The sequence below is a fragment of the Mangifera indica genome, chromosome 11 (assembly GCF_011075055.1).
Source record: "Mangifera indica cultivar Alphonso chromosome 11, CATAS_Mindica_2.1, whole genome shotgun sequence".
In the NCBI taxonomy this organism is placed as follows: domain Eukaryota; kingdom Viridiplantae; phylum Streptophyta; class Magnoliopsida; order Sapindales; family Anacardiaceae; genus Mangifera; species Mangifera indica.
This window is the reverse complement of record NC_058147.1, coordinates 137,126-162,392: the sequence shown is the minus strand read 5'-3', so window position 1 is coordinate 162,392 and position 25,267 is coordinate 137,126. Positions and strand designations below refer to the sequence as shown.

At 35.8% G+C, this 25,267-nt stretch overlaps 6 protein-coding genes and 1 non-coding gene across 8 annotated transcripts; 3 read left to right on the top strand and 4 right to left on the bottom strand.

Annotated features, from left to right (window-relative positions):
• The first annotated feature begins 1,417 nt into the window (after positions 1-1,417).
• LOC123229592 (putative E3 ubiquitin-protein ligase LIN-1) lies at positions 1,418-8,025 on the top strand. The gene is given in 16 exon segments (XM_044655513.1): positions 1,418-2,423; positions 2,507-2,573; positions 2,669-3,061; positions 3,121-3,200; positions 3,309-4,592; positions 4,726-4,870; positions 4,945-5,202; positions 5,290-5,599; positions 5,692-5,816; positions 5,896-6,015; positions 6,100-6,231; positions 6,319-6,441; positions 6,518-6,628; positions 7,019-7,162; positions 7,259-7,510; positions 7,604-8,025. Coding segments are annotated over 16 exon segments (4,500 nt in total). The 5' UTR covers positions 1,418-1,485; the 3' UTR covers positions 7,622-8,025.
• A 162-nt stretch (positions 8,026-8,187) lies between these two features.
• LOC123230237 lies at positions 8,188-8,282 on the bottom strand. The gene has a single exon (XR_006505049.1). It is a non-coding gene; the product is annotated as a small nucleolar RNA Z161/Z228 (small nucleolar RNA).
• A 199-nt stretch (positions 8,283-8,481) lies between these two features.
• On the top strand, positions 8,482-11,783 carry LOC123228651 (BRISC and BRCA1-A complex member 2-like). Of its 2 annotated transcripts, XM_044654107.1 has the most exons (13): positions 8,499-8,659; positions 8,743-8,830; positions 8,910-9,081; positions 9,164-9,254; positions 9,902-9,937; positions 10,046-10,144; positions 10,260-10,390; positions 10,479-10,527; positions 10,621-10,710; positions 10,796-10,849; positions 11,178-11,243; positions 11,400-11,497; positions 11,574-11,783. In XM_044654107.1, the coding sequence occupies exons 1-13, from the start codon at positions 8,582-8,584 to the stop codon at positions 11,632-11,634; spliced, it is 1,113 nt and encodes a 370-aa protein (XP_044510042.1). In that variant the 5' UTR covers positions 8,499-8,581; the 3' UTR covers positions 11,635-11,783. The 2 variants fall into 2 exon arrangements, with proteins under 2 accessions (XP_044510041.1, XP_044510042.1); XM_044654106.1 differs by having other exon boundaries at positions 8,482-8,659; positions 10,621-10,849.
• A 667-nt stretch (positions 11,784-12,450) lies between these two features.
• LOC123228650 (tubulin beta chain-like) lies at positions 12,451-15,852 on the top strand. The gene is made up of 3 exons (XM_044654105.1): positions 12,451-13,140; positions 14,527-14,796; positions 14,882-15,852. Exons 1-3 carry the CDS (start codon positions 12,741-12,743, stop codon positions 15,553-15,555), a joined length of 1,344 nt encoding a protein of 447 aa, XP_044510040.1. The 5' UTR covers positions 12,451-12,740; the 3' UTR covers positions 15,556-15,852.
• An 819-nt stretch (positions 15,853-16,671) lies between these two features.
• LOC123230010 lies at positions 16,672-18,161 on the bottom strand. The gene is made up of 4 exons (XM_044656101.1): positions 17,626-18,161; positions 17,421-17,483; positions 17,264-17,338; positions 16,672-17,181 (listed from the first exon to the last, which is right to left on the bottom strand). Exons 1-4 carry the CDS (start codon positions 17,965-17,967, stop codon positions 16,876-16,878), a joined length of 786 nt encoding a protein of 261 aa, XP_044512036.1. The 5' UTR covers positions 17,968-18,161; the 3' UTR covers positions 16,672-16,875.
• A 398-nt stretch (positions 18,162-18,559) lies between these two features.
• On the bottom strand, positions 18,560-21,361 carry LOC123229949 (protein PXR1-like). Its single transcript, XM_044656005.1, has 4 exons — positions 21,069-21,361; positions 20,435-20,560; positions 20,263-20,333; positions 18,560-18,925 (listed from the first exon to the last, which is right to left on the bottom strand). Exons 1-4 carry the CDS (start codon positions 21,183-21,185, stop codon positions 18,847-18,849), a joined length of 393 nt encoding a protein of 130 aa, XP_044511940.1. The 5' UTR covers positions 21,186-21,361; the 3' UTR covers positions 18,560-18,846.
• A 1,136-nt stretch (positions 21,362-22,497) lies between these two features.
• Positions 22,498-25,228, bottom strand: LOC123229948. The gene is made up of 5 exons (XM_044656004.1): positions 24,888-25,228; positions 24,688-24,799; positions 24,147-24,211; positions 23,481-24,062; positions 22,498-22,988 (listed from the first exon to the last, which is right to left on the bottom strand). The coding sequence occupies exons 1-5, from the start codon at positions 25,089-25,091 to the stop codon at positions 22,869-22,871; spliced, it is 1,083 nt and encodes a 360-aa protein (XP_044511939.1). The 5' UTR covers positions 25,092-25,228; the 3' UTR covers positions 22,498-22,868.
• Positions 25,229-25,267: the final 39 nt, after the last annotated feature.

Genomic DNA, 25,267 nt, shown 5'->3' with positions numbered 1-25,267 from the left:
TCTTTCTTTTACTTCATTTCTCTTTATACTATAATCTTATTGTCCTACAATTTGAAGACATTGTTCCTCCATCACAAATTGAATCGATTATTATGAAGAATGTTATTATAATAGAATTTATTAGAAAAAAAATAAAAGAATGTTACAGACATCAATAGTAAATGAAATATTTATATATTATATATACTTATATTTCTATGTATTAGTACATACACTAATTATGCTTGATCATTATTTATTTTATTTTATTTTTGAATTGTGAGAATGAGAGTTGATTGTTATAATTACTTACATGGTATAAAATGTATTTTTATGTAATTTTATTAGTCTATTTGTAAATAATAAAATGTTATATTTTGTGTGTTATTTATTTTAGGTGGATAATTTGAAACAAATATTGAAACGCTAAAAAATACTTAGGAGAATTGAAACAATAAACGACTTCGAGTCAAATTAAGTTATATCATGTCAACGTGAATAAAGTTTAAATTGAATTAAAATTAGATAATTTTAGTATAATTATTATTTAAGACAACAGATTAGGGTTGATAGTCTCACCCAATATTTGAATTAAGAAGATGCACATATGATAAATATGGAATTTGACTAGCCTAAAATTTTCCATCAAAGAATTAAATAATGGGAATTGGCGTACACGTATGAACGAGGACCATCTTGGAGTTTATTTTATTCAAGAAAGCAAGCAAGCGACATGAAATGTTTTCATATGACAACTGAGAAATAGAGATAATGACTATTTGACTTTTCTTTTGGAATAAGGATGTTATTGTCATTTTCAAACAAGTTGGAAATGTCAAAGAAAAACTCTTCTGGTAAGAAACTTAGAATTGGCTGACTTGAAGTTGAACTGGTCAATATATATACATATGTCTTATACAGATTGTGATGCATGCGAAAAAAAAATTTCTTGAGCCCAAATTAGGTTTTCATATGCCCCATAAAGGAAAATTCTGTAAACATAGGCTCAATGGGCTGAGTCTGGATCGAATATTTTTGATTCAAACACACAAGTTTGAATTTATTCAAATTGATATTAGATCTATTCTTATGCATGATTACGGTTAGTTAGATTTGGTAACATTATAACTAATGATTAAGCCAAAAAACCATGGTTTCATTGTCATCAACCGATCAGACTGCTCAACTTTCTGTAATTAATAATACTATATACATGCTGATTAGTAATATAATAATGTTTAGTCCATAGTTTGGTTTGGTCATGAGAAAGCCGGCAAAAGAAATATATATATATTACTATTAATGGCCGGCAATTAAAAACAGTTGATACAAATCCAATGCTACTGTCATAAACCAACTTCATTTTTCAGAGTCTAATGTCATGTAACTTGATCAACTTCACTTAAAAGTCCTAGTAACTTTCAGGTGTTTTCAGTGAACTTATGGAAAAGGGCAGTTTAATCTTATAGCTGCTTTTGGTAACTGGGAATTTATAATCTGTAAAAGATGGCTGGAAACTATCGGTTTGCTATGGACCAAAAGGATATTGTGATGTTAGTGGTAACAAGTGTAGGAAGTTTTACACAAGATCGGTTGATTGATAAGGAGCAGAGAACACAGCATAAAGAACAGTGTGCCGAAAGATTAGCAGCTGAAGATGGAAGCTCTGATAAAGATGCAGAGGTTCGATACTCAGATCAAGCTGTACTTGCGAATTTGGATTGGGGAATTGACGCTCTCGAAGAAGCTATCAACACATCTAATATGGAAACTAAGCTTGCACGTTTGGACTATGCTGAGAAGATGCTGCAGGTTTGTGCAATGTTGGATTCCAACCAGAAGACTGCTGGTGTTCCGAATTTTTACCTTTCTGCTTGGGCTCATCTCAATCTGTCATATCTTTGGAAATTGCGAAATAACGTCCATAAGTCAGTTCTTCATGTTCTTGAGATGTTTATTGTTGATCCATTCTTCTCCAGGATTGATTTTGCTCCGGAACTCTGGAAACAATTGTTTCTTCCGCAAATGAGTTCTATTACTGGGTGGTATTCTGAGGCAAGGCACAGACTGATGATGGAAGCAATTCCTGACTCTTCTGATTTGTCATTTACGGCTGATTTGGATCAGTTCTTCAATGAATCTTTAATCTTTTCCATGAGGCCAGAGCAAATGGAGCAGTTGCAAAATCTGGAGCAGCTTTATGGAGAGTCACTAAATGAGAATACAAGGCTTTTTGCTAAATACTACAAGGATTGCATGAACTCTGATTCAACCTCTAGTAAAAAGGTGATTCCAATGTTACCAATTGCAGAACCGCCTATGACTCCTTTGCATGAGATCAGCCGCTCAATTCCTGATTATGTAAGATTTGGTCCTGTTTTGCCTAAGAGTGCTGGATTTTCGCCAATTCTCAAATCTAAAGATAATGTGAGGAAACCTAGCAGGTTAGTTTACACTTTTCTGGTAATTTTTTATTTGATCTTAGGCTAGAACATAATGTATAAGTTAATGGTGATTTGGTTGGCAGAAGAAATGTAACTTCTAGACCCTCACAGTCACAGGATCTGGAGGAGTCTGCTACATGGGATACTCAAGTAAGGCTTGGCACTGATGTTAACGCTTTGCATTGTGGAAAAAAAAAAATGTAATTTTTGAGTAACTATTCTTCTGTTCTTGATAACTTTTCCAGGAGGACATGCTTGAGGAGAATGAATATGATTCTGATTATGAGCCTAATGATGACTACATAAATTTTGAAAACCATAACTCAGTTTCTTCTAGTGGTGTTAAAATGACTGAGGATAAGGAAATTGGGGAAAAAGGACTGGAGTCGAAACCGAGGACCCAAGTGCCTTCTCCTCCAATTTTCTCTCCTATGGACTCTCCTAAAACTCCTCCAAATGTTTCATCTCCAAAAGCTGATGTGCAGAATAGAAAAGATGTGTTGCGTCTATTGTCAAGACGTGTTTCAGATTGTGCTATGGCCAACTCTTTGCCACTGTCTCCTCATATGAATAATGATTACAGCATTAGCTCAGCAGAATCAGATAGTGAAATGGTAGTTTTTTAAAGCTCTCATTTTGTTTTTGTTTTTCACGATGTTGCATTCCTATTAATAGTATCTTTGCAACTTAGAAGCAGCAAAAGAGTTCCAGAAAAAGCCATGTCCGGCCAAGGAGCATGAGTTATGACAATGTGAATGTGGAGGGATTAGATAATAGGTAGGCATTACTTGTTTCAGTTAAAATTTAATGGAGTTTCATAAGGTATTTGTGCATTGTTTGGTCCTGAGGTTTTAACCAGCCCATTTGATATCATTGGCTCTGCAGTTTCACTAATGAAAGCGATGAAGGAAGCCAAAGCTGCATTTCAATTCCCTGTTCTGATAAGCTGACTTCTCGCTCAAGACCCCCCAAAGATTTTGTTTGCCCAATCACGGGCCAGATTTTCAATGATCCTGTTACCCTTGAAACTGGTCAGACATATGAAAGAAAAGCCATTCAGGAATGGCTAAAACGAGGAAATACGACATGCCCTATAACTCGACAGCCACTCTCTTCAAGTGCACTCCCTAAAACAAACTATGTCTTGAAAAGACTTATAACATCTTGGAAAGACCAGTATCCTGATCTCGCTCAGGAATTTTCTTACTCTGAAACACCGAGACATTCATTCGGATCACCCTCCATTAAAGAAACGGCATTTGCATCCAGTCCATCGGGGACATTTGATTTTCACAGTCACAAGAGTACAACAGAAGACTATAGTAATCTTAGGAGCAAAAGATTTATGCGGGCAGCGATATCAACTTCACCAACTAGTGTAATATCTCAAGCTGCTGTTGAAACAATTATTAATGGATTAAAACCATACGTGTCTTGTCTCTGCACTTCAGAAAACTTGGAAGAATGTGAAGCTGCAGTGTTGGTGATAGCTAGATTATGGAAGGAGTCAAAGGCTGATCCTGGAGTTCATGCTTATTTATCTAAACCAACAATTGTAAACGGCTTTGTGGAAATACTATCAGCCTCTTTGAACCGGGAAGTTCTCATAACATCAATTTACATTCTCTCCGAGCTGATATTTGCGGACGAAAGTGTTGTTGAGGCTCTTACCGGTGTAGACTCTGATTTTGATTGCCTGGCTGCCTTGCTAAAAAATGGGCTAGCTGAGGCAGCCGTTCTTATATTCCAGTTAAGGCCAGCATTTGCTCAACTTTCAGCTCATGATTTTATACCCTCCCTTGTCCAGATAATCCTTAACAAAAGTGAAGAGTTCGATGATCTTCAATTTATCATGGGGCCCAAGGATTCTGCTATAGAATTGCTTGAGCAGATACTGATGGGAGGGGATGAAAACAGTAGGTCACTTAATGCTTTGACTGTCATCTCTGAAAATGGAATTCCTGCGTTAATCAAGTGTTTGGACAGGGTGGAAGGAAGGAGGTCCGTTGTTTCCATACTGCTATGTTGTATGCATGCTGATAAGAGTTGCAAAAATTTGATAGCAGACAAAATTGAATTGTCTCATGTGCTTGAATTGTTCCATGCTGGAAACGATAGTGTTAGAGGCATATGCGTAGACTTTCTGGCAGAGCTGGTTCAGTTGAATAGGTAAACAGTATGTTATCTGCTTTATCTATCAAAATTTTCCTTTCCTTTAAATATTCTTCGTATGCTTTGTTATGGTATTTTTTTCTATCCATATTTGAAGATTGAATGTTTTATTTATCTTATGTTTTTTCAGAAGGACATCCTGCAATCAGATTTTGCAAACAATTAGAGATGAAGGAGCTTTTAGTACATTGCATACATTCCTAGTCTATCTTCAGATGGCTCCAAGGGAGCAGCAACCTGCCATAGCCTCTCTTCTCCTTCAGCTTGATCTCCTGGTTCGCCTCATTGTTTTAAAATCTTCCAAAATTATTGAAAACCTTTCAATATTCTTATAAATTTCCTTCAACAGGTAGAGCCACGGAAGATGAGTATCTACAGGGAAGAAGCAATAGAATTACTAATTGAAGCACTCCACAGAAAGGATTTTCCTAACTCTCAAATGATGGCTCTAGATGCTTTACTGTCTCTTTCTGGGCGTTTCACTTCTTCCGGGAAGTCCTATACTGAGGCTTGGTTACTTAAGATTGCAGGGTTTGAACCAACTTACAACGCATTAATGAAGATGGAACGACTCAGTAAACCTGAATTTGATTTGGTGGAAACAATGGTTTGCATCTATGTGGTTTTTGGATGACTGTGGAGCTTGTTACTCTGTATTTTGTATCAATCCTGAATATTATATTCTTGTATGTAGGAAGAGGAAGAGAAAGCTGCAAAAGCTTGGGAGAAAAGGGTGACTTTTGTACTCTGCAACCATGAGAAGGGCTCTATTTTTAAGGCATTGGAGGAATGCCTGAGGAGTAATTCTCTAGATATAGCTAAAGCTTGCCTTGTGGTTGCCGTATGGCTCACACACATTCTTTCCAAACTTCCTGATACTGGCGTAAAAAATGCTGCCCGCAAGTCTTTGCTTGATGAATTTGTGAATGTGCTTCAATCGTCTAAGAACCTGGAGGAGAAGATTTTGGCAACGCTTGCTCTGAAAACTTTCATTAGTGATCAAGGTAAGTTCGTGCGGTGGAGTTTATTTTTACTATTAAAATGTTTTCCACGAGTTTGCACATGAAACTTACAAATGAAGTTTCATAAATTTAAGCTGCACTTGAGGAGCTTGGAAAGTATGCTAAATGCATCTATGGAACCCTGAGAAAGCTTAAGAAGAATTCAGTGGCAGTCGCTGATATATTGAAAGCTTTGATGAATCTGTCATCAGTGAATGCAGTAAGAGGGAGTTCCATTCACACTGTTTAGTACAAGAAATTGGCAGTAACTGATTGTCCTTAATATTTCCTCATTGTAGACAGAGTTGTGGAACTGTACTGAAGTAGTTGAGCTAGATTCATCCACAAATGGTGAAATTTTGTGCCTGCTTCATTTAAAAGGTCGTCTTCTGAGCAGCCATGCTGATGGAACTATAAAGGTATGGCCCTAACAAAATCTCCTGTTACATATAGACATCCACAGTTTTGCCAATCAAAGGATCTGAGTAACATTTTGGTTACAGATTTGGGATAGTGGGAAGAGAGTTCTAAGGTTGATTCAGAAAGTACGTGAGCACACCAAAGCTGTCACAAGCCTTTATGTTTCATCTTCAGGTGAAAAACTGTACAGTGGCTCCTTGGACAAAACAATCAGGGTAATGAAGTCTATCGCCATATCTGTCTTTTGACTTGACAACATAACTCGCTGCTCAGAAAAAGGCCTTTCATTTATGCACCAACAGGTCTGGGCAATCAAACCGGATGAAATTCATTGTGTTCAAGTACATAATGTGAAGGAAGCCGTGCTTGAGCTGGCAGCCAATGCTGAATTTGCTTGCTTTACTTCTCAAGGAACCGGTGTAAAGGCAAGTGCCTGCCATATTCTTTTAAGATATGAAATACTGAAACAACTTGGTCTATAACAGAGTTCAATTGTCACAGGTGTATAATTGGTCAGGAGTTCCGAAGCATATCAATTTCAATAAAAACGTCAAGTGCCTCGCCATGACTGGAGATAAATTATATTGTGGATGCTCCAGTTACTGTATCCAGGTTACTATTCTCTGTTGATTTGGAAATGGACTAGGGCTGGCTTTGAGGTTGATCAAACTCAAAAGTAGCTTGAGTATGAGCTTGAGTTTGACATGTGGTATTAAAAGTTTAATCTTGAAGATATCAGATTCGTAAATGCTTGATTTGAAATGCTTTTGACCAAAACATATTAATACAATGTCATTTTAATATAAACGAATTCAAACTCAAGTTCAATTCTCTTCAAACCTTACCAAATTTAAACTCAATTAAGAGAGTTTGTTGAACTTGAACTGAGAACTCAACTCTTTCAAATCAAACTGAACTTGAACTAGCCGAGACTCGGAATTTAGCCCCAATTTGGACCCATCTACGAATTGAACAATTTTTGTAACCAAATCAATATTTCAGGAAGTGGATTTGAGCAACTTGACATCAAACACATTCTATTCTGGAACAAAAAGATTGTTGGGGAAACAAAATATACAGTCCCTATATCTGCAGAAAGGTCTTCTCTTCGCTGGTGGTTCTTCAGTTGATGGAACGGCAGGAAAGGTGCGTAATGTAACTACAGTCCAATTGTTTTTGAAATTATGTAAATGGGCTAATTTATTTTTTTAATGTTCTCTGCAACAATTTTGGATACGGAAGGTATTCAGTCTCTCAACAAAGGCAGCAGTTGGACTGTTCTCAACAAGATTCGATATTCTGCGCATTGCTGTCAACAGTGACTTCATATTTACAGCTACTAAATGTGGAATAATTGAGGTTTGGCTGAAGGAAAAAGTCACGAGAATTGCCTCCATTAAACTCAGTGGTGGAGGATGCACCAGAGTCACTTCCCTAATTGCAGATAGTGGTGGAGGGATGCTTTTTTCTGGTTCTTCTGATGGAAAAATCCAGGTTTGACAACAAACCCACCTTTTAAAGCTTGAAAATTATTGAAAAACTGAAGAATTTTTTTATCATTCGATTTTAAAATCTTGCTCGTTGCAGGCTTGGGCTCTGGACTAGGTGCTTTCCTCAACTATTAAGATGAGTGCTGTTAATTTATAAGTGTTAATAAAATGTTTGGATTCCATCAAACAAATTCTCTTAGTATTTGCTCTTTAGAGAACATTTGAAATTCAATTTAGTTTGGATAAATTATGACTACAAGAAGGATCATTTAAGCAGAAATACGAAGGAAAATAGCTCCAATACCATAATGAACACAGACTCGAGACTAACTACCAAGCTCATCTCTCCAACACTCAAACTGGACACTATCTACCCAAACTGTAGTGTCGAGTTTCAACTTCTGACTTCACCACAAATTCGATTTATTTGATTCGAATATAAACTCTGATCTGTTTCAAGATAAAGTCGAATCCACCCTAATTAAAAAAATCTTAAAAAAAGGAAAATAAAAATAGAAATTTTATAATCAACTACTGGTGGTTTCCGAGCACTCAGTATGAGTAGGAGGTTTAAATTCGTCATTCGGTAATCGGACGATTTAGAACATATCATCATCATGCACGATCCACCATTATTTAAAACCAAAATTTCAGAAAAAAAAATCCAAATCGTAGAGATGAAACCATCAGAAACATTGGATCAATGCATCAACATTGACACGATGTGTCTCAGATGACCGTCGTAAGAATTTTAATCTAATTTCATCACGTGAATTCACGCCGACGTAATCTAAATTATTTCACAGAATGAACGAGGAGATGGAATATCGGCAGCTTTAGCTAAGTCGTATGGTTTATAAAGGAGTTGGTTTCTGTCCTAGGGTTTTAGTCATTATTGTATTGACGATTCTACCCTTATTTTACAACTATTGGGCTTACAGCTCAGCCCAGCCCAGCCCGGCCCAGTGGCTTTTCAGGGACTGCGTCGGAGTTTGTCCATTTTATAAAGGAGTAAACATTTGGTTCGTCGCCGGTGACATTTTCCAATCGAATTGAAGATAAGCTAAACGAAAGCATGTCTTCTGAAGGCTTCCCTTCATTTATTTCAGCTCAGCTTCAGTATCTCGTCAACCATGCCCCTCAAACCATCAAGGTGATCTCTTTCTCTCTCTCTTTAGGGTTTCGTTCTCTAAATTACGCAGGAATTGTTCATCTTCATTTGATTTTTTATTCTAGGTTGAACAAGTATGGTCTGGTTGCAAGTACTTGGGAAGTCTTGATCGGTTCACTTTGCTAATCCCTTACTGTCTCGACACAATCAAATGTTAGTATGATTTTAAAGTGAAATTGATTCCAATATTTCAAACTTTATACTGATTTTTTTTTTTTTTTTTTTTTAATAGGGGATGTTTTATACAATGCGGACTTTCCACTGGCTGCACCTGATGTTATATTTGGACCTGAAGACGAAGAGTTTCATCCATTTCAAGATGATATCACCGCAGCCAAGAATAGTTTATCTGATTGGAACAACAAAGATCCCACGCGGCTTTTGGCTCTCATTCAGGAATTGAGGTTGGGCTTTTAGGTTATGAGAACTTCATTTATGTACTTGAAGAATTTGCATGCTTAATATTATATATGTATTGTTTTGTAGGGATCAGTACATGTCCTACCAGAGGAAGCGTGTTGGAGAGGTGGATGATGATAGATTAAAATTTGAAATTAGTACTATGTTATCCAGGGAGGTAATATGTTCTCTCTAATTCATGGCATTTTATAAATTGATAGAAATTTGAATTGTCAAAACAGAAAATGAATGAAATCTATATTTCTAAATCCATATTAAATAAAATTAGTTCTGCCCTGCAGTTGATTAATAATAGTGAACAAAATTATACTTTTTTTTATTTTTTGATCTTCCAAGTTCTCATGAAACTCAGCTATAGCTTACTGCCTTTTCTAGTCTTTACCTTAATAAAACGATAGAAAATGAGATGTGAAAATTTTTTCTATTTGTATTGGGGGCCTTATCCTTGCTTGGGAGGCTGACAATAAAAACCATGTGAGTGAGATCAATGGCAAGCGTGGCTCCTAATTACCATTTTGATTACCACCTTGCAACTACTCTTTTTCATTTGAAGAGAGGGGTGAGGGACTGTGTGGTCAAGATGTCAACGATAGTTGAGTCAAAAGGAATTAGCACTAGGATGATTGTTTTGCACAGTTTTGATACAACTATTGGTGTATCTAACATGGACTACTGTCTCATGCTCTGTTGATGTTGCTTTTCCTTTGATAGATTGATGATCCATGAATGTTTTTGTCTTTATTTCAAAACTTGATACTGGTTTTAAGTTCCTTTATCTGCTTTACTCCTATCCTTGTTCTGTAGGGTATTGAAATGCATATGAGTTCAGGTGTCGAAAAGGTATTTATCAAATTAACAGGTTTGAATCTGTTTAATTTACTTATGAAACCGAGTATCATGTTGTTTCATTTATATTTGTGCTTTCCATGCCTCTGAATTTTATTTTAGCTAGAGGAAGTCAAATTTGCTGTACCTCTTTTGGACATGAATATAAACAAAATGGTGGTTGGGTGTCCATGGAGATATCAACAGAGGATATACTTACAGGTTCTATTCTCCTAATCTGTTGCTTCAAGTTTCTTTTCCTTTGTCTTTCTTATCTTTTGTGTGTGTGCATTTTCCCTGTATTAATGTTGTGTTGTGCACTTACTGATGGATGCAGGTTATATATCCTGTTAATAGAAAGTATGTTTCTGCTCCTTCAGCACCTCGTCTTAAATTAATGTCAACTGCTGAGTTAAAGTCTCTATTTTCTATTGAAGATGTCAAACTACCTCCTTGGTTGGATGGAATGTAAGTGGTGCATTCTAGTCTACCTTTGTACTGCATATCCTAATGTTGTGCTGTCTTTTAACATTTGTTCTTCATCCCCTCCTTGAAGGTGCATGGCTGAATATCTTCCTCATCTAGAAGAGTCCCTTGAGAGACAGGTCAGTATTATTTCCCAATATTCTAAAGCCTTTTAATTATTTTATTGGATCTCAACAATGAACGGCATATTAAACTTTCTTATGTATTTGAAGGTCTTGGAGGCGGTCTCATTAATTGATGTCAGGAGGCGGTTTATTGAAGCATTAGCCCCTCTGTTAGGAAGACCAGTAGAAACTGATTCGGTATGCATTTCAGACTTTTTTTTTCCTATGGCAAAAATTTTAACTGTTAATGTTACTGTTAGCTTCCTTTGGATTTTATTTCCAGGTTTTTTACAGAAAGGCTATGTTTTTTGTTGCCTCTGGAGCTTTCTCATTCCTGGTACTACCATATCTTCTCAACCTTTATGTATACATAGATGTTCCAAAGAGTGTCGAAAAGTCTTTAAGAAAAATTCTTAGTACTTTCATTTTGTGTGAATTTTTTGCTACTATGATGTTGAACTTGGTGAGAAGATGCTTTAATATAATAGTTCAGTTGCAACAGCTAATCAGTCAACTTTGATGTTTGGAATAAACTATTACCTAATTAAGCACAAGACTATCAATAGGCTTGTATTTTTTTTCTTGCATCATCTATCTATAATTATTTTATTTTATTTTTCTTTGTCTCTGATTTACATAACTTTTTTTTGGTCCTATTGCTGTAGGTGCTATTTTTCTTTTCTACACAGTTTCCAAAACAGCAGCCTGCTTTGATGCTTCAAAGTTCCTTGGTAATGATACTTAGTATTTTCTAAAATCCTAGATGTGGGTTTGAGTTTGACTGCTAATTTGCCAATGCATGTGTGCTACATGACTGAAGAAAAAAGAGTAACTCATTTGTTGCTATACCTTGATATTGACCTAGTTATGATTGCTAAACTTTGCAGTATTTCAACTCTCAAAGTATGCCGATCAAGTCTCCTCTTCTAACAGAATATCCATGGAGTCCAAGATGGGAAGCATCCCAAATGGCTGAGCGTATATTGTGAGTACTTTGTATTAATTTCTATGTATTAATCGGTTTTGCAAGCATTTCTAATGTTTATTATTAATCCTGTCAGTGAATTTTTGGGGGACGAATCTCTTAACTTCAAAAAATACTGCAGCGAAGGTCATCTTTAACAGTAAAGAAGTCCCATGAAAAATTACTGTTCTGCATTATTTCAAGTTGTGTAAATCCTTTAACCTGAACTTTTGTCGTCTTCTATAACATTCTGGATCATGATGGGTTCCTTTTGTCAATATATTTTATCGTAGAATGGCCTTCCATATATGTATGTGTTCACGAAGAAATAGGAAATTAATTCGATTGATTTACAGACTCACTGGCTGTTGATCATTAGGCGTGTCAGATTGTATATCATTGGGTTGTGTCACTTTGAATTGAAATCGGAGTGAAATCTCTCAATGATGATATGAATTATAGTCGGATTCACTTAAGAAGATTCAAATTTATTTGAATTATGTAACTGGGTTGTGCTATGTTAAAACATAGTTCATTTGAAATGAAATGTCACAATTTGTTATAAAAGGACATATATTGATACGAAACTATGCAGTGACACAAAATGAAATATATCTATTATATATTATATTAGATACAACATAATTAAGTATCATATTTAGAAGGTAATTATAAAAAAAAAAAACACACAATCGAATTTATAAGCATAAAAATAAAATAAACTAGATTTGAACTGGATTATTGTGGGTTGATTTTGATTCAATTTGAACATAAATAGATTTAGTTTTGAGTTAACCCTAATACAAATTAAATTATATTTCATGTCAACAATCTAACCCTAATTATATACCGGTGGGCGGTGCCAAAATTTGTTACAGCGTGGTACGCCGTAAATAGAGAGTTGCGGGTGAGGCGTGTATGGAAAACAGGTCGGAAAAGTTATGCGGGATGGGAAGCATGTTGTATGGCAAACAAAATATAGGTGGCACGGTAAACAGAGCGGTAACTGTAAATGGAAAAGAATAGCACAACGAATCCCGAAATTAAATGCAAATGCATAGACACATCTCTACCAAACAATCCACCGCCTTATCACTCTGCACGCACTTGGCTGGCTGGCTCTCACTCACCCTTCCTTCACCTTCAAAACAGTCGCCTTATCTCTACAAAACCCACGCCACAACCTTCCTTCACCTTCAAAAATATCCTCTCCGCCCTTTGATATTGCTTGCTTGGCTCTCACCCATTTCATTTTAATCCAAATATGAGAGAAATCTTGCACATTCAAGGAGGCCAATGCGGCAACCAAATCGGATCTAAGTTTTGGGAGGTTATTTGTGACGAGCATGGAGTCGACCCCACCGGCAGATACAAAGGAGATGGTTCGTCTGATCTTCAACTGGAGCGAATTAATGTTTACTACAATGAAGCCTCTGGTGGAAGGTATGTGCCCAGGGCGGTTCTGATGGATCTTGAACCTGGTACTATGGACAGTATCAGATCCGGACCCTATGGACAGATCTTCCGTCCCGATAACTTTGTTTTCGGACAGTCTGGTGCCGGCAATAATTGGGCCAAAGGTCACTACACTGAGGGAGCTGAATTGATCGATGCTGTTCTCGATGTTGTTCGCAAGGAGGCTGAGAATTGTGACTGCTTGCAAGGTATTTTTTAGGTTTTTTTTTTCTTCCTTGCAATTGAATTTGAAACATTGCCGTTTCTTCTTTTTATTTTTTAATCATGTTTGTGAATCTGCAAGGATAGAGATCTGTGTTAATATTTAATTCATAACTAATTTGAAGTTCTCTAAGCACTACTTGTAAATCAGTTCCTATGGTGTTTTATATTGCAATTCATTCCACTTCTTTGTTCTTCACAGCTTGTGTGTGGTTCTAATAAATCATTCATTAGCATTTACGTTTAGATAAGACCATTCATTCACCCATCTACAAGTATTTTGGCTGTTAAATTAGATCTCATGTAGGTCCATAGAATCAACATTATCTTGTTAGATCAACCATGAAAGGACTGTTGATACAAATATCATGGATCTGAAATATCAGCTGTGGATCTCATAGTAAAGGGGTGGTTGCATTCAATTGGTTATTTATAATGAGTAGGCCTTTTTTGTCAAGTGTGTGGAGACACTTTAGGAGTGAGGACATAGTCCTATTGAAACTTTTCTGGGCCATAATTGAGTAAGCAGGTCTATTGATATCTATTTTTGTCTATATTATGATTGTAATTTCCCAACAAAATGATATTTCTCAGGACACCACCGACAAATATCAAGTTGACACCTAACAAAATTACTTTAAAAAAAAAATTGGATCCATTTATGTACCCATGTGGTTCCTGCCAGCATTGGATATGTAGATGCTGTCTTTACACCATGATAAGCTGGCAAGATCATGATATCTGAATAGAGACAATAATAACCATTAAACTATTATGAAGATAAGAATTGTGTATTTTTTCTTAGACATGTTGTGATAATAAGTAAAGAAGTGAATGATAGTATTAAATATGTGATAGAAGCATCAGATCTTGATGTTTTATATCACTTATAAATTGATTATGGTATGAAATGCGTACACATATAACCAAGAGAAATTCCTGGTACTTACATCTAGATCTACATCTGATGCATATGAGTTATAGGTAAAATAGTGTTAGCATCGCTTGTCATAATGTTACACAATGATATTGTGATAATTATGATAATGATAATGTTGGGACTGATTTAATTTCAATGAATTACATGTAGAAAATTCCAAATGGTGGGATGAGTTATCTTCATTCATGTTTCAAAATGTACACTAGTTGATAATGCTGGATTTTTATATCATATTCTGAGTGCTTAAATTTCAGTGAAAATTGATTTTGTTTGACTCTACATTTTGTTGAAACTTTTTTTTTTTTTTGTGTAAAGATAAAAGCGAAAAGTGAATGAATGATACACTTCTTACCTAGCTAGTAATGGGTGGCAATACTTATAGTTGATTTTCAACTGGCTGGCAAGTCATTTGCTGCTATTGCTTCTGGTCCAGGTTTTCAGGTGTGTCACTCGCTTGGAGGAGGTACAGGTTCTGGCATGGGAACACTCCTGATATCAAAGATTAGAGAGGAATATCCAGATAGGATGATGATGACATTCTCTGTTTTCCCTTCACCTAAGGTCTCTGACACAGTTGTGGAGCCCTACAATGCAACCCTCTCAGTGCACCAATTGGTAGAGAATGCTGATGAATGCATGGTCCTTGACAATGAAGCACTTTATGATATTTGCTTCCGGACTCTAAAGCTTAGCACTCCAAGCTGTGAGTGGTTAAATATTTTTATTATTATTTGTTAAAATATAAAATCAGAAAGATTCTAATGCTTGTTATGCCTCTGAATTTACAGTTGGAGACTTGAATCACTTAATCTCTGCAACCATGAGTGGTGTAACTTGCTGCCTGAGGTTTCCTGGTCAGCTGAACTCTGATCTCCGGAAGCTGGCTGTAAATCTGATCCCATTCCCACGTCTTCATTTCTTCATGGTAGGTTTTGCACCACTCACTTCACGTGGATCACAGCAGTACATCTCCCTAACTGTCCCGGAGCTTACACAGCAAATGTGGGATGCTAAGAACATGATGTGTGCTGCTGATCCCCGCCATGGTCGGTACCTGACAGCCTCAGCCATGTTTAGGGGTAAGATGAGCACAAAAGAGGTGGATGAGCAGATGATTAATGTGCAGAACAAGAATTCATCTTACTTCGTGGAATGGATTCCTAACAACGTGAAGTCCAGTGTGTGTGATATTCCACCTAGGGGTCTGAAGATGGCATCAACTTTTGTGGGTAACTCCACATCCATCCAGGAGATGTTCAGGAGGGTTAGTGAGCAATTTACTGCTATGTTCCGCCGTAAGGCCTTCTTGCACTGGTATACTGGGGAAGGGATGGATGAGATGGAGTTTACAGAGGCAGAGAGCAATATGAATGACTTGGTTGCAGAGTATCAGCAATACCAGGATGCTACTGCTGATGATGAGGAGTATGAGGAGGGCGTTGAGGAACAGGATGAGATGTAAGAAGTGAAACAAGGCCTATCTACTACTGTTTTGATTTTGAGCTGTGTTTGGTAAGATGAATTTGAGATATTGGTTGTTGATCTATTAAGGACTTGAAATTAAAAAAAAAAAAAAAAGGGCATTTGTATTTATTATTTGAATGTATGTTGTTGATGTTGAATTAGTTTTTGTGAATGTCTATTGATAAGTCCTTTGTGTTTGACATATTGACAGCAACTACGAGGATGAATAGTTGTGTTTCCTCACCCTTTGCGTATATTTTATTTTAACAAAGGAAAGAGGGACAGTGTTATTATACTAATGATAGAATAGTGTTTTACCAGAGGAACAGGAGAAGTCGATAAGAAGACTTATTATTTATGTAGAAACCCTGACCAGCTTTAACTACAATAAGGTACTCTAAACTCAACCACAGTTAATCCCATATACTTATCTTTTTGTTTCCCACGCGCTTTACATTGCAAAAAGTATATTTAGTTATAAGTTAATATTATTATAATTATTTATAATTTTAGATTAGGAATAAATTCAAGTTCAGCCTAACTCAAAACCTTGAATTTAAACTTGGTTTAATTAGTTGTTGAAGACTAAAATAAAAAAAAATTTATCAAAGAATTTAAAAAAAAAAAAAAAAATTTGTTGAAGGAAGAAAACTTACCAAAGAAAAAACTTATAATAAAACGATATTGATAGACCCAAAGGTTCGAGTCAAACCAAAGGTTCAATTCAAACTTGATTCCTTAAACAAAACATGAACTGACTCCCGTCCCGAACGGATTCTTCCTAAATCCATCCTAACACTTGCGTTGCCATTAAAATCTTTCCTTCCATTCTAAAGTAAATTCCAAAGTTGACTTGGAACGCCCCATATATTTTATTATTTTATTGTTTCCTGAAATGAATTATCACAGTTTGGGTAGAGTTTTAGTTTTAGTTTTAGTTTTAGGAAGGAATGTGACACATCTTCCCCAACTTCAATATAAAAAAAATTTAGAATTTTGAAAATATTCCAACTAGATCTTACAATCTTGCCTAAATTTATAGTTTTTTCTTAAAATTTGTCTTACAAATTATTAATACCTTAGTCTAATTAAAAGGTATCTTTTTACTCTAATATGATCTAAATTCTTAATTGAAATATATGAAATCCAATATTACAACTGTTGTTATTGATATTCGACCAATAATTTTGATCTTATACCCACTTTGTTGTTTGGATACATTCACTTTTACTACTTGAACTATAAATTAGGGAGCTAAATCTACAACTTTTGACCAACTATAATAATATAATAATATAAAGCTCATCTACAAAATGGGTTAACGTGATCTAACATTAAGATTCTTAGACCTGCATATCTGAATCCTTCTATGTCTTGCTTGTGCAGCCAACGCCTTCATATCACTCTTATCAACACCACTCATATTTACTGCTTCAATCCCACCACCACAACACTCCTCCGGTAAGAGGTTTAGATCGAAGAGACAAACTCCACTACCCACCACCCTTTCCTCACATGCCTTGGTATCATGTACCAAGAAAGAACTTTGCTGAATATCCAATATGGCTGCATGATTTCGATTCGATTGGCTTTCTGACTCTTCATTTGGAAGACCAACAATTAGCTGCAGAGAAGGAAGATGGGTTAATTTTTTTTTCAAAGACAAGAAGGACCCACCGGGGGATTTGTCGGAGAAGATTATGTACCATATGTTTCTTGGCCTTGAGACTTAAATTCAGAAGTTTTTGTTCATGGTAATGGCGTTGTACATTCTTTATTTCCTGTAGAAAAAGAGAGAGAGTTCAAGTTCAACAATTGAGATTAGAAGATACGGATTTCAAATAAAATTCACTAAAAAATTACCTCTTTCAAAATTTCTTTGCGTCGCGTTAACTCTTTAATCTTCCCCAGCCAGTCCTCTTTCTTCTGCAGTAAACAGAGTATTGCCATGAAAAAGAAGAAAATCAGAACAGAGTGAAAAAAAAAAAGGCCGGCAAAACAGACAAAGCAAACAGGCTACGAAATAATGAACAGGGAAATCAGTAAAAAGAGTAAAATAAAAACACACCCTTTTAAGAGAAACCTTTCTTTTAGAGTGCTTAGACTTGTCATCAGATTCACTGGGAGAGAACAACAAAGGAGTAGCGGGACTCAGAGCCTTAGGCTTCTTCTCAATCTCAGAGATAGAACCCACAGCCACAGGAGGCAAAGAAGGGGTCTGAGCTTTAGAAGATCTTCTTCTCTTTCTTCCCCAAGAAGTAAAAGAAAACCGATGCAAAGACTCGGATTTCGAAAGTAGTTGCGGAACTTGCAGCAAAATTTCTGCAACTTTAAACTCAGTTTCATCCATGAGCTTGGAAAAATCTAGATGTTGATGAGAAGAAGTACTAGTAGAAACAGGTTTCGTCATCTATGTGTGAAGTGAAAACTGAAGATAAAGAAGGCCGAGTTTTAGATATACAATGGAGCAGAAGAATGAAATCCGTGGCCAGGTTGTGGCTTATGACACGTGTCGAGTAAAGGGAGAAGGAGATCGGACTAGGGTTTATGGTCTTTAGCCTTTCTATTCCTTTCTTTTCGTTACGTTGGCGAGAGTGAGTGTGAGAGAGAGAGTGAGAGTGATGAGTGCGCGCGTGAGATTGTATTTATACAATTATTTTACTAAACACTTATCAATTAAGACGCCAAGAACCGTACCTTTCGCCGTTTAAGGAGCGTACTGTTCACTCGCTTTCTTATCTGTCTTATATTTTTATTATGAATATGAAACCCATAATACCCGATGACCAGTTGGGTCTGGTCTGGGCTGGGCAAAGTTTTCATGTGTTTAATGTCAAATCACAGTTTTACAACTAATTCAATCCATCAACATTTTATTTGTTTTCAAAAGACACTTTTGAATTGCAGTTGCATCCATCAAACCCTCTCAAATCTCAGCAATTATTTATTTATTTATTTATTTATTTTGTTGAGACTTGAAGACAAGCAATCCACCATTTGACTAGAGATGCTAATTTTCATTATATCTATTTAATTGAGAAAATGAAAACATTTGCAATTATTCATGTTCACCAGGTGACATTAGATAGATGAAACACAACAATCAATGGTTAACGAATTACTAGGCTTTTTAACCGTGAAATCTTCCTCAGACCTTTCTCTTCTTAGATTGACTCACTGCAACTTTGGAGTCGGTTGTCTTCTTTTTACTTGATGAGACTGTAGAAGATGATGATACTGGTGGCCTTTTCTTTTCTGAAGAAACTGATTTTGTGGGAGAACTTAACTTTTACTGCTGATTCCTCTTCCGTTTCTTCTCAAAAACTTCCTTTGCCTTATCAAATGGGAGCAAACCGGACTCCATCATCCTGAAATGATGTTGGGACATGTATATTTCTATCAATCAACAAATTTTAATCCACCTAACAAACATAATCACTAGTCACTATTTGCAGGATAAAAATTTCAATCCAGTGACTGAAAAAATTGGATATTGTGGTTTCCACCATCTACCCAATTGAGTAACTTGAAGAATTTCAATTGTCCTTCATAGGAACATAATACAGTTCTACATATCCAGATAAAACAAAAAAGGGACAAAAAATCAAAATGAATGTTTTAGAGGATGATCAGAAAGTTATGAAAATTAAATATTAACTATTCATGAAAAGTTAAATTTAAGAGCAAGTAAAAGACAAATTTCCAAAACTGACATAAATCCATTCCAAGGTTATATGACTAGCATAGAGAAATTTCTGAACTGGACGCTCTAAAACTTTTGTCTAATTATTATATATAATGATATGTATTGACTAGCATTCTTACATGTTGAAAATTTGAGAGAATTCTGCATAAAAACGAAAGTGTATAAATTAATTAAGACAAATTAAAAGGACACCAAGGATCACAATATGGATCCCACTTACAAATATTATTCGATGGGTAGTTATTGGCAAACATACTATAATCCAACAATTGCAACATAAACAACTGCTCATCCTAGAAAGGAAGCTCTTAGATTGCAAGAAAGGAAAGTTGGATAGTGGTTAGAAGAGAAGCTACTGAATCTAAATTGAGGAAGAAACTAAGTTCCTCAGACCCAACTTTATCTAAAATATAGGACAAAAATTAGGGCATCTTAACCAATACCGATTACTTCCAATGTCAAAACTTTAGGTCACTTAAGGTCATCTTGCATGTCAATTTTTAAAAATATTTGTTATACATGAGATTTCTTTTTCAGTCTATTCGCAAACATCAATTCCTACTTGCAAGGTGAACAATTATTACCCTGAAACTGAAAAACATTAGCTCACCAAGAGAAGTGCTCCTCCTCTTATTTCCCATTTCAGTACAGGTATGTGTGCCATTAATCTATTTACTAATCTCCTTGAAATTCTTGTGTTATTTAGTTTACCGATGGTTAGGCTCTCTTTACCACTACTATCTTTGTTTTGTGCCACGTATCTATATTCACATGCCCCTCCTATGATTCAATATAATGGCACTCGGTACCATTCTGCCATCCTTTTCACAGATACAATGCAAATATAGGATTATGAACACTTATATACTCCTTTTTGTTCTATTTTTTCCTATTTATTTACTTTTCTAAACACCAAACAGAAGGTACTCTACAAATAAACTTATCAAAAAAGATAGCATTAGGTTCTCAACAAACAACATGAAGAGCAAAGAATCTCACCAGAATTGTGCCATTTCACTCTTAGGAACCTGCTTATACAGTGTCTCATAGAAAATTCTGGGAGGGTCTCTCTGCAATTTGAAAATTCAACAGCCAATAACTCAGAAAATCTTTTAAAAGTTTAAGAAGACAAAATAAGCACCATATTCTAAAAACACAACAACTGGATTACCCCCTCGGGACGGTCTCGCTTCTGACCAGGCAGATCATAAACCTTCTTCTCTCTCTTTTTCCCATTCTGTTGCACTTCTTCTTTCTTCTCCTCACCCTTCTTCTTCTTCTTCTTCTTCTTCAGCTCCTTCTCCCCATTTAATTGATACATAAAAGTGAACAAACAACACCCATTAATAATTTAGGTAACCGATCAAGATCAATGTCAAAACTATCAACTAATAAACAAAGCATTCAACTAAATGAACATAGTTAAAAAAATTAACACACAATCGCTCTACCGAGAGAATTTCATCATTTAGCCAACTTGAGCAAGTTTAGCTTTCTCAATTTAAAATTTTTTTTTTCCAATTTTAGCAGATAGCAAATTGACAGGTCTATAAAAACTTGGCATTTCACAAAAGCCAAAACATAATCAAAATAACAAAACATAAAAAATTAAATAAAAAATAAGCCTTATTATCAGCCTTAGCTGCATTGGTAATGGTTGTGGAGCTGATTTTAAAGACGGGTTTGTCGTCTTCAAGAATGTCATTGTGTTCCTTCTTGACTCTGAACTCCTTCGCGTCAGAAGCAACTCTCTTAATGGGTTTATTAAAATCGTCATCTGCATTTTCTACTTCATTTTTCACTACCTTGGGTTTAGCATTGGCATTTGTGGGTTTCTTCTTGCGAGATTCCAGGATGGAAGTCAAGCTCTTTTCGTCTCCGTCCTCCTCTTTCTTCACAGGCTTAGCATCTTCAGATGACATCTTCTTCAGTCACTTCGTCTGTTTGGAAGCTGTTCTTCCGGTTTTGACTTGCTTTCCAACTTGGAAAATGGCCACAAAAGCGCTCCTTTTTGGGGTCTCGAACGTTTGGGGTCCGGAGGCAATGACAACCCTGATGGGCGGTAACGGGATACCTGGACTCAAATATAGATTACGAAGCCGCTTTGAAACGACGTCGGTTTGTTTTTACTCTGGTTTGATTTTATTTTGCAATCAAAAACCAAAATCAAATAAAAGGTGAACAGCAATGATGCAGTGAAAAATGATGTCTTTTACCTTCAGAGAACTAGTAAGTTATAAATCGTTCGATAACAAGGGTGCAATCGAACCTAGATAGTTAAAATTTGAATTGAATCAAATAAATTGAATTTGATTTAAAGTTATAATTTGATAGTTAATCCGATTGACTTTCAATAAAACTATATATTTAAGGATGATATCAATAATAGTCTATCTTTTTGATAATATTATTGAGTTTAAAGATATATTAAAAGTGTCATTCAGAAATAAACAAAAATATTATTTATCTTTCTAATAATATTATCTGATAATTCATTTTGTTTGAATGATACTACATATTAACTTGTATGTGTTGGAGATTTACATTATTAAGATGAGTTAAATTTGAACTAACCTTTTATCACCCTTAATGCAATTCTCCCTTGCAAGAATGCCATGTCTAGTCCTACTTTCTGTATGTATTAGGCATTTAACAGGGATCGATGGTTACAAAATATCAATTCCTTTAGAAGTTAGTTCGGTTGGGATAGAATCAATATAGCATCATTTATGAATTATGCTAAAACATGCTTGAAGCTAATTAGCATCTGTATTACCATTTACGAATGAACAACAATCAGAGAGATGAGTTGGTTTTTTCACAGAAAGAAGAGGACCTGTTTGGAAGCAAGGGTGGGCAGACCAAACTCTGTGTCCTCCGTTTCTGCACCTCCTTTACTTTTAATTGTCATCTTCGGAATTATTTTTCTTCTTTTTTGGCTTTCATCTTACATCAACTACAAGTTACAGGTGCAGCTCACTATGATCAACTTAAAGGGTTTCTCTTGTTTTTGCCTGTGTTGCTGAATTTTTGCAGCGCAATCAGTTTTTTATGCCAAGAAGAAACCCGTTCCTGGCTGATGTTGAAGGTATTTTTTGTACTGTATTAACGTTCTATGTATTAGTAAGTTTGTCTTGAGTCTGGTTTGAACCATTTATTTTTGTGATCTTAGTTACAAATTCGCTATTATCAGAAGCCCTCAAAATATATCAGTAAATGTTATAACATCAAATATAGCAAACACAGCACATGTGTTCCAATCAGCAGGGCTCAAAACTTAATAATGAATTGAGGTCAATGATTGTCTTGGCAACAAACTAACACAATGCCATACATTTCTTCTAAACAGTATTGCCTACAGAATTACATACGGTTTGTGTTTTCCAAAGAGACGACCTCTAACAGCTGAAAACTTAAACAAACTCATCCAACGTTAGTCTTCTTTCTTAACGAAGAACAGATTAAGAAAGCTAAAGTACAGAGATTAGCTGCCATCTATGACCGTTAAAATAATTTACATCAAAATCCACAGAAACTAGATATACAACAACGGCCACCTCGTGTAGCATCTATAGATCTCAAGGCAGAGATATCATTTTGGAGGGTCATCTTATAACACAAGGAGATGCCTTCAATTTGGGGACTTTAAATTTAGATGTGAACAACTTTGGAGTTTCTGAAATTGTACAAACATCACCCACTTTTCTCTTTGAACTTTTTCTGCCCTGCCAACAACAAAAGATTGAAGTTTTGGTAAGCATCTAGTTCTGTGAAAAGCAAAAGAGCGGTTTGTCATTTGTTCTACAAGCACTACAAATCGAAGATGTAAGATTATTTGTTTGCATTCTTGGTTTTGAGAAAACTGTTGCTGGCTAAGAAAAAAAGCATCAAGTATATCAGTTTATGGCATAAACCTCACATCATTGCACAAAACTAAAAAGCTAATTTTAAACACCCAAGCGTCCATCATCTCCAGTTAGATTATGAGGTGTCATGAATATTTAAAAAAAATAAAGACATTTCTCCAAAAAAAAAAAAAACCACTATTTGAAAGGGTTTAGTTGGCTGTTGTACTTAATACTAAAAATAATAATGTCTCTCTTAAATAGAAAACCTATGGTAATCAGGATACTGAAAGTGCAAATACTACCTGTTCCTGCTTGGAGAGTGAAGAGGAAATGAGGCCAAAAAAATCATGAAATTATAAACTCAAATACCTTCTCAGAGTGTGAGAGATCAGGGACTTGTGCAGCCGACAGCTCTTTCTTCAGAACAACATTACTTTTGTTCCTGACACTATCCTTACATCCTGGATTTCCACTTCCTGTTGTGAGATGTTTTAACAGAGGTGTCACACTCTTGCCTCCCATGTTGGAAGGTTTAGCTGCTGTCACACAAGGATTTAAGACAGGTGTAATTGAAGCACTTCTAGACTTTCTTAATAGCTCCAATTCCCATGAGAGTCTGGAGATTTCATCACTGCATTTATTTGTGCCAGCCTCCTTCTCAGCAACTTCAGTTTTTAACTTTGCAATAAATTCATCCTTCTCTTTGTTGGATGACTGAAGCTCCTCTATAGTAGCAAGAAGCTTCGCAATCTTCTCATTTGCTTTATCAACTTCTGCACGCTTGCTATTTAATTTAGTAGTGAGATCTTTTTCCAAAAGCTTATACTGGTGCCATACAAAGTCTTTTTCTGCCAAGAGTGCAGATACTTCAGCTGTCTTTTCAGAAGCAAGTTTATCAAATTCAAGCTTTATTCTTCTTGCTTCCCCATCAAAAGTGTTTGTACCACTATCCTGCACACAATTGAAAGATCAGAACAGCATTCTAAAAGGATCCATAAAAATTTCAAACAGAAAGGGATACATAAAAAATTATACTTTTGGGTTTTGTATGAGCAAGTCAAACCAGGCCCTGAAATCAACCAAACTGTCATCTGCGTGCTCTGCAACTCGGAAAAAAAAGATAACAATAATAAGCAGTTAAACCATATCAAACAATAACTTCAAACCTACAAATTTAACTCAACATACAAACGGACAGAATTGCATCATCGCATCATTGCTATTAACCCGTATAGAAGAAAGGGCAAAAACCATGTCATCATTAATATAGAAGTAAATTTACAAGTAACTCCAAATCAACTCAAAGTTAAATATTAAAATAAGCACTTCGCCCGACATGTTTTTGTGCCTCCTCTCTGCTTAGTTCTATAGAGTTCTTTATCCCTCAATTCACACTGTGAGTCGTTCCCTTTTTCTTGGGATAAACAAATTCTTTAACCCAAATTAATATAGCTAATTAATAATGCCGCATTCGGTTTCTACCCTTAAATCCAAAGTTTTCTCCTTTTTACAGAAATAAAACCAATAACGTATAAAAACCCAAAAAGAGGGTACAGATACAACAAGATATACTGACCTAGTTTAAGTTCCAAGAGAGAAGTCTCTCTATTCTTCAATCCCAGCATCATATCAGATTTGGCGGCCTCAAGCAAGCGTGTCATCTCCTGTGCCATAATAGTACTCTGCATCTACAAAACCCCAACAAACGAAGAATCCGTCAATAAAACCCTACAAACCAATAAAATCAATTTTAAATTAGCAAAATTTGGGGCTTACTTGACCAATATGATCTTCGTAGAGACTAATATCAGACACCCACTTTTCGTGTTGCATCTTTATGCGATCTTCGAGGATCTTCCTCTCGGTAACGAGACTCTGGAGCTGTTCCTGTTGGGAATTTAACATTTTAACCAGACCGTTGAAGATTTTGTCCCATTTCTGACGTTCTGAAGAGGCGTGAGAATTCCCTGTTGTAACCATTCGTAACAATTTTGCATTAGATCCAAAGATTTATGAATCAGAAAAAGAAGAAGAAAATAGGGTTTTGCAGCGATGGAGCAGAGCGAGAGCGGAAAGAGATGCGAAAATAAGACCGTTGTGATTCGAAAATAGAATTCTAACGGTCCTTTATCAGCGTATTTTAAAACGGACTGTCC

Bases quoted from the DNA above. Each gene is read 5' to 3' on its own strand.
- LOC123230010 (XM_044656101.1), bottom strand. From the start codon at position 17,967: ATGACGAAACCTGTTTCTACTAGTACTTCTTCTCATCAACATCTAGAT. The intron at 17,484-17,625 runs GTGTGTTTTTAT...TGTTTACTGCAG, and splicing joins GAAAGGTTTCTCTTAAAAGG to AAGAAAGAGGACTGGCTGGG. The intron at 17,339-17,420 runs GTAATTTTTTAG...CTTTTTCTACAG, and splicing joins GCAAAGAAATTTTGAAAGAG to GAAATAAAGAATGTACAACG.
- LOC123229948 (XM_044656004.1), bottom strand. From the start codon at position 25,091: ATGGTTACAACAGGGAATTCTCACGCCTCTTCAGAACGTCAGAAATGG. The intron at 24,212-24,687 runs GTCAGTATATCT...TCCGAGTTGCAG, and splicing joins TCTCTTGGAACTTAAACTAG to AGCACGCAGATGACAGTTTG. The intron at 22,989-23,480 runs GTATTTGAGTTT...TGTTGTTGGCAG, and splicing joins ATCTCTCACACTCTGAGAAG to GGCAGAAAAAGTTCAAAGAG.
- LOC123228651 (XM_044654106.1), top strand. From the start codon at position 8,582: ATGTCTTCTGAAGGCTTCCCTTCATTTATTTCAGCTCAGCTTCAGTAT. The intron at 8,660-8,742 runs GTGATCTCTTTC...TTTTTATTCTAG, and splicing joins ATGCCCCTCAAACCATCAAG to GTTGAACAAGTATGGTCTGG. The intron at 10,850-11,177 runs GTACTACCATAT...CTATTGCTGTAG, and splicing joins CTGGAGCTTTCTCATTCCTG to GTGCTATTTTTCTTTTCTAC.
- LOC123228650 (XM_044654105.1), top strand. From the start codon at position 12,741: ATGAGAGAAATCTTGCACATTCAAGGAGGCCAATGCGGCAACCAAATC. The intron at 13,141-14,526 runs GTATTTTTTAGG...CTTCTGGTCCAG, and splicing joins GAATTGTGACTGCTTGCAAG to GTTTTCAGGTGTGTCACTCG. The intron at 14,797-14,881 runs GTGAGTGGTTAA...CTGAATTTACAG, and splicing joins AAAGCTTAGCACTCCAAGCT to TTGGAGACTTGAATCACTTA.
- LOC123229949 (XM_044656005.1), bottom strand. From the start codon at position 21,185: ATGTCATCTGAAGATGCTAAGCCTGTGAAGAAAGAGGAGGACGGAGAC. The intron at 20,334-20,434 runs GTAATCCAGTTG...TTCAAATTGCAG, and splicing joins AGCGAGACCGTCCCGAGGGG to AGAGACCCTCCCAGAATTTT. The intron at 18,926-20,262 runs GTGAGATTCTTT...ACATCATTTCAG, and splicing joins AGTGAAATGGCACAATTCTG to GATGATGGAGTCCGGTTTGC.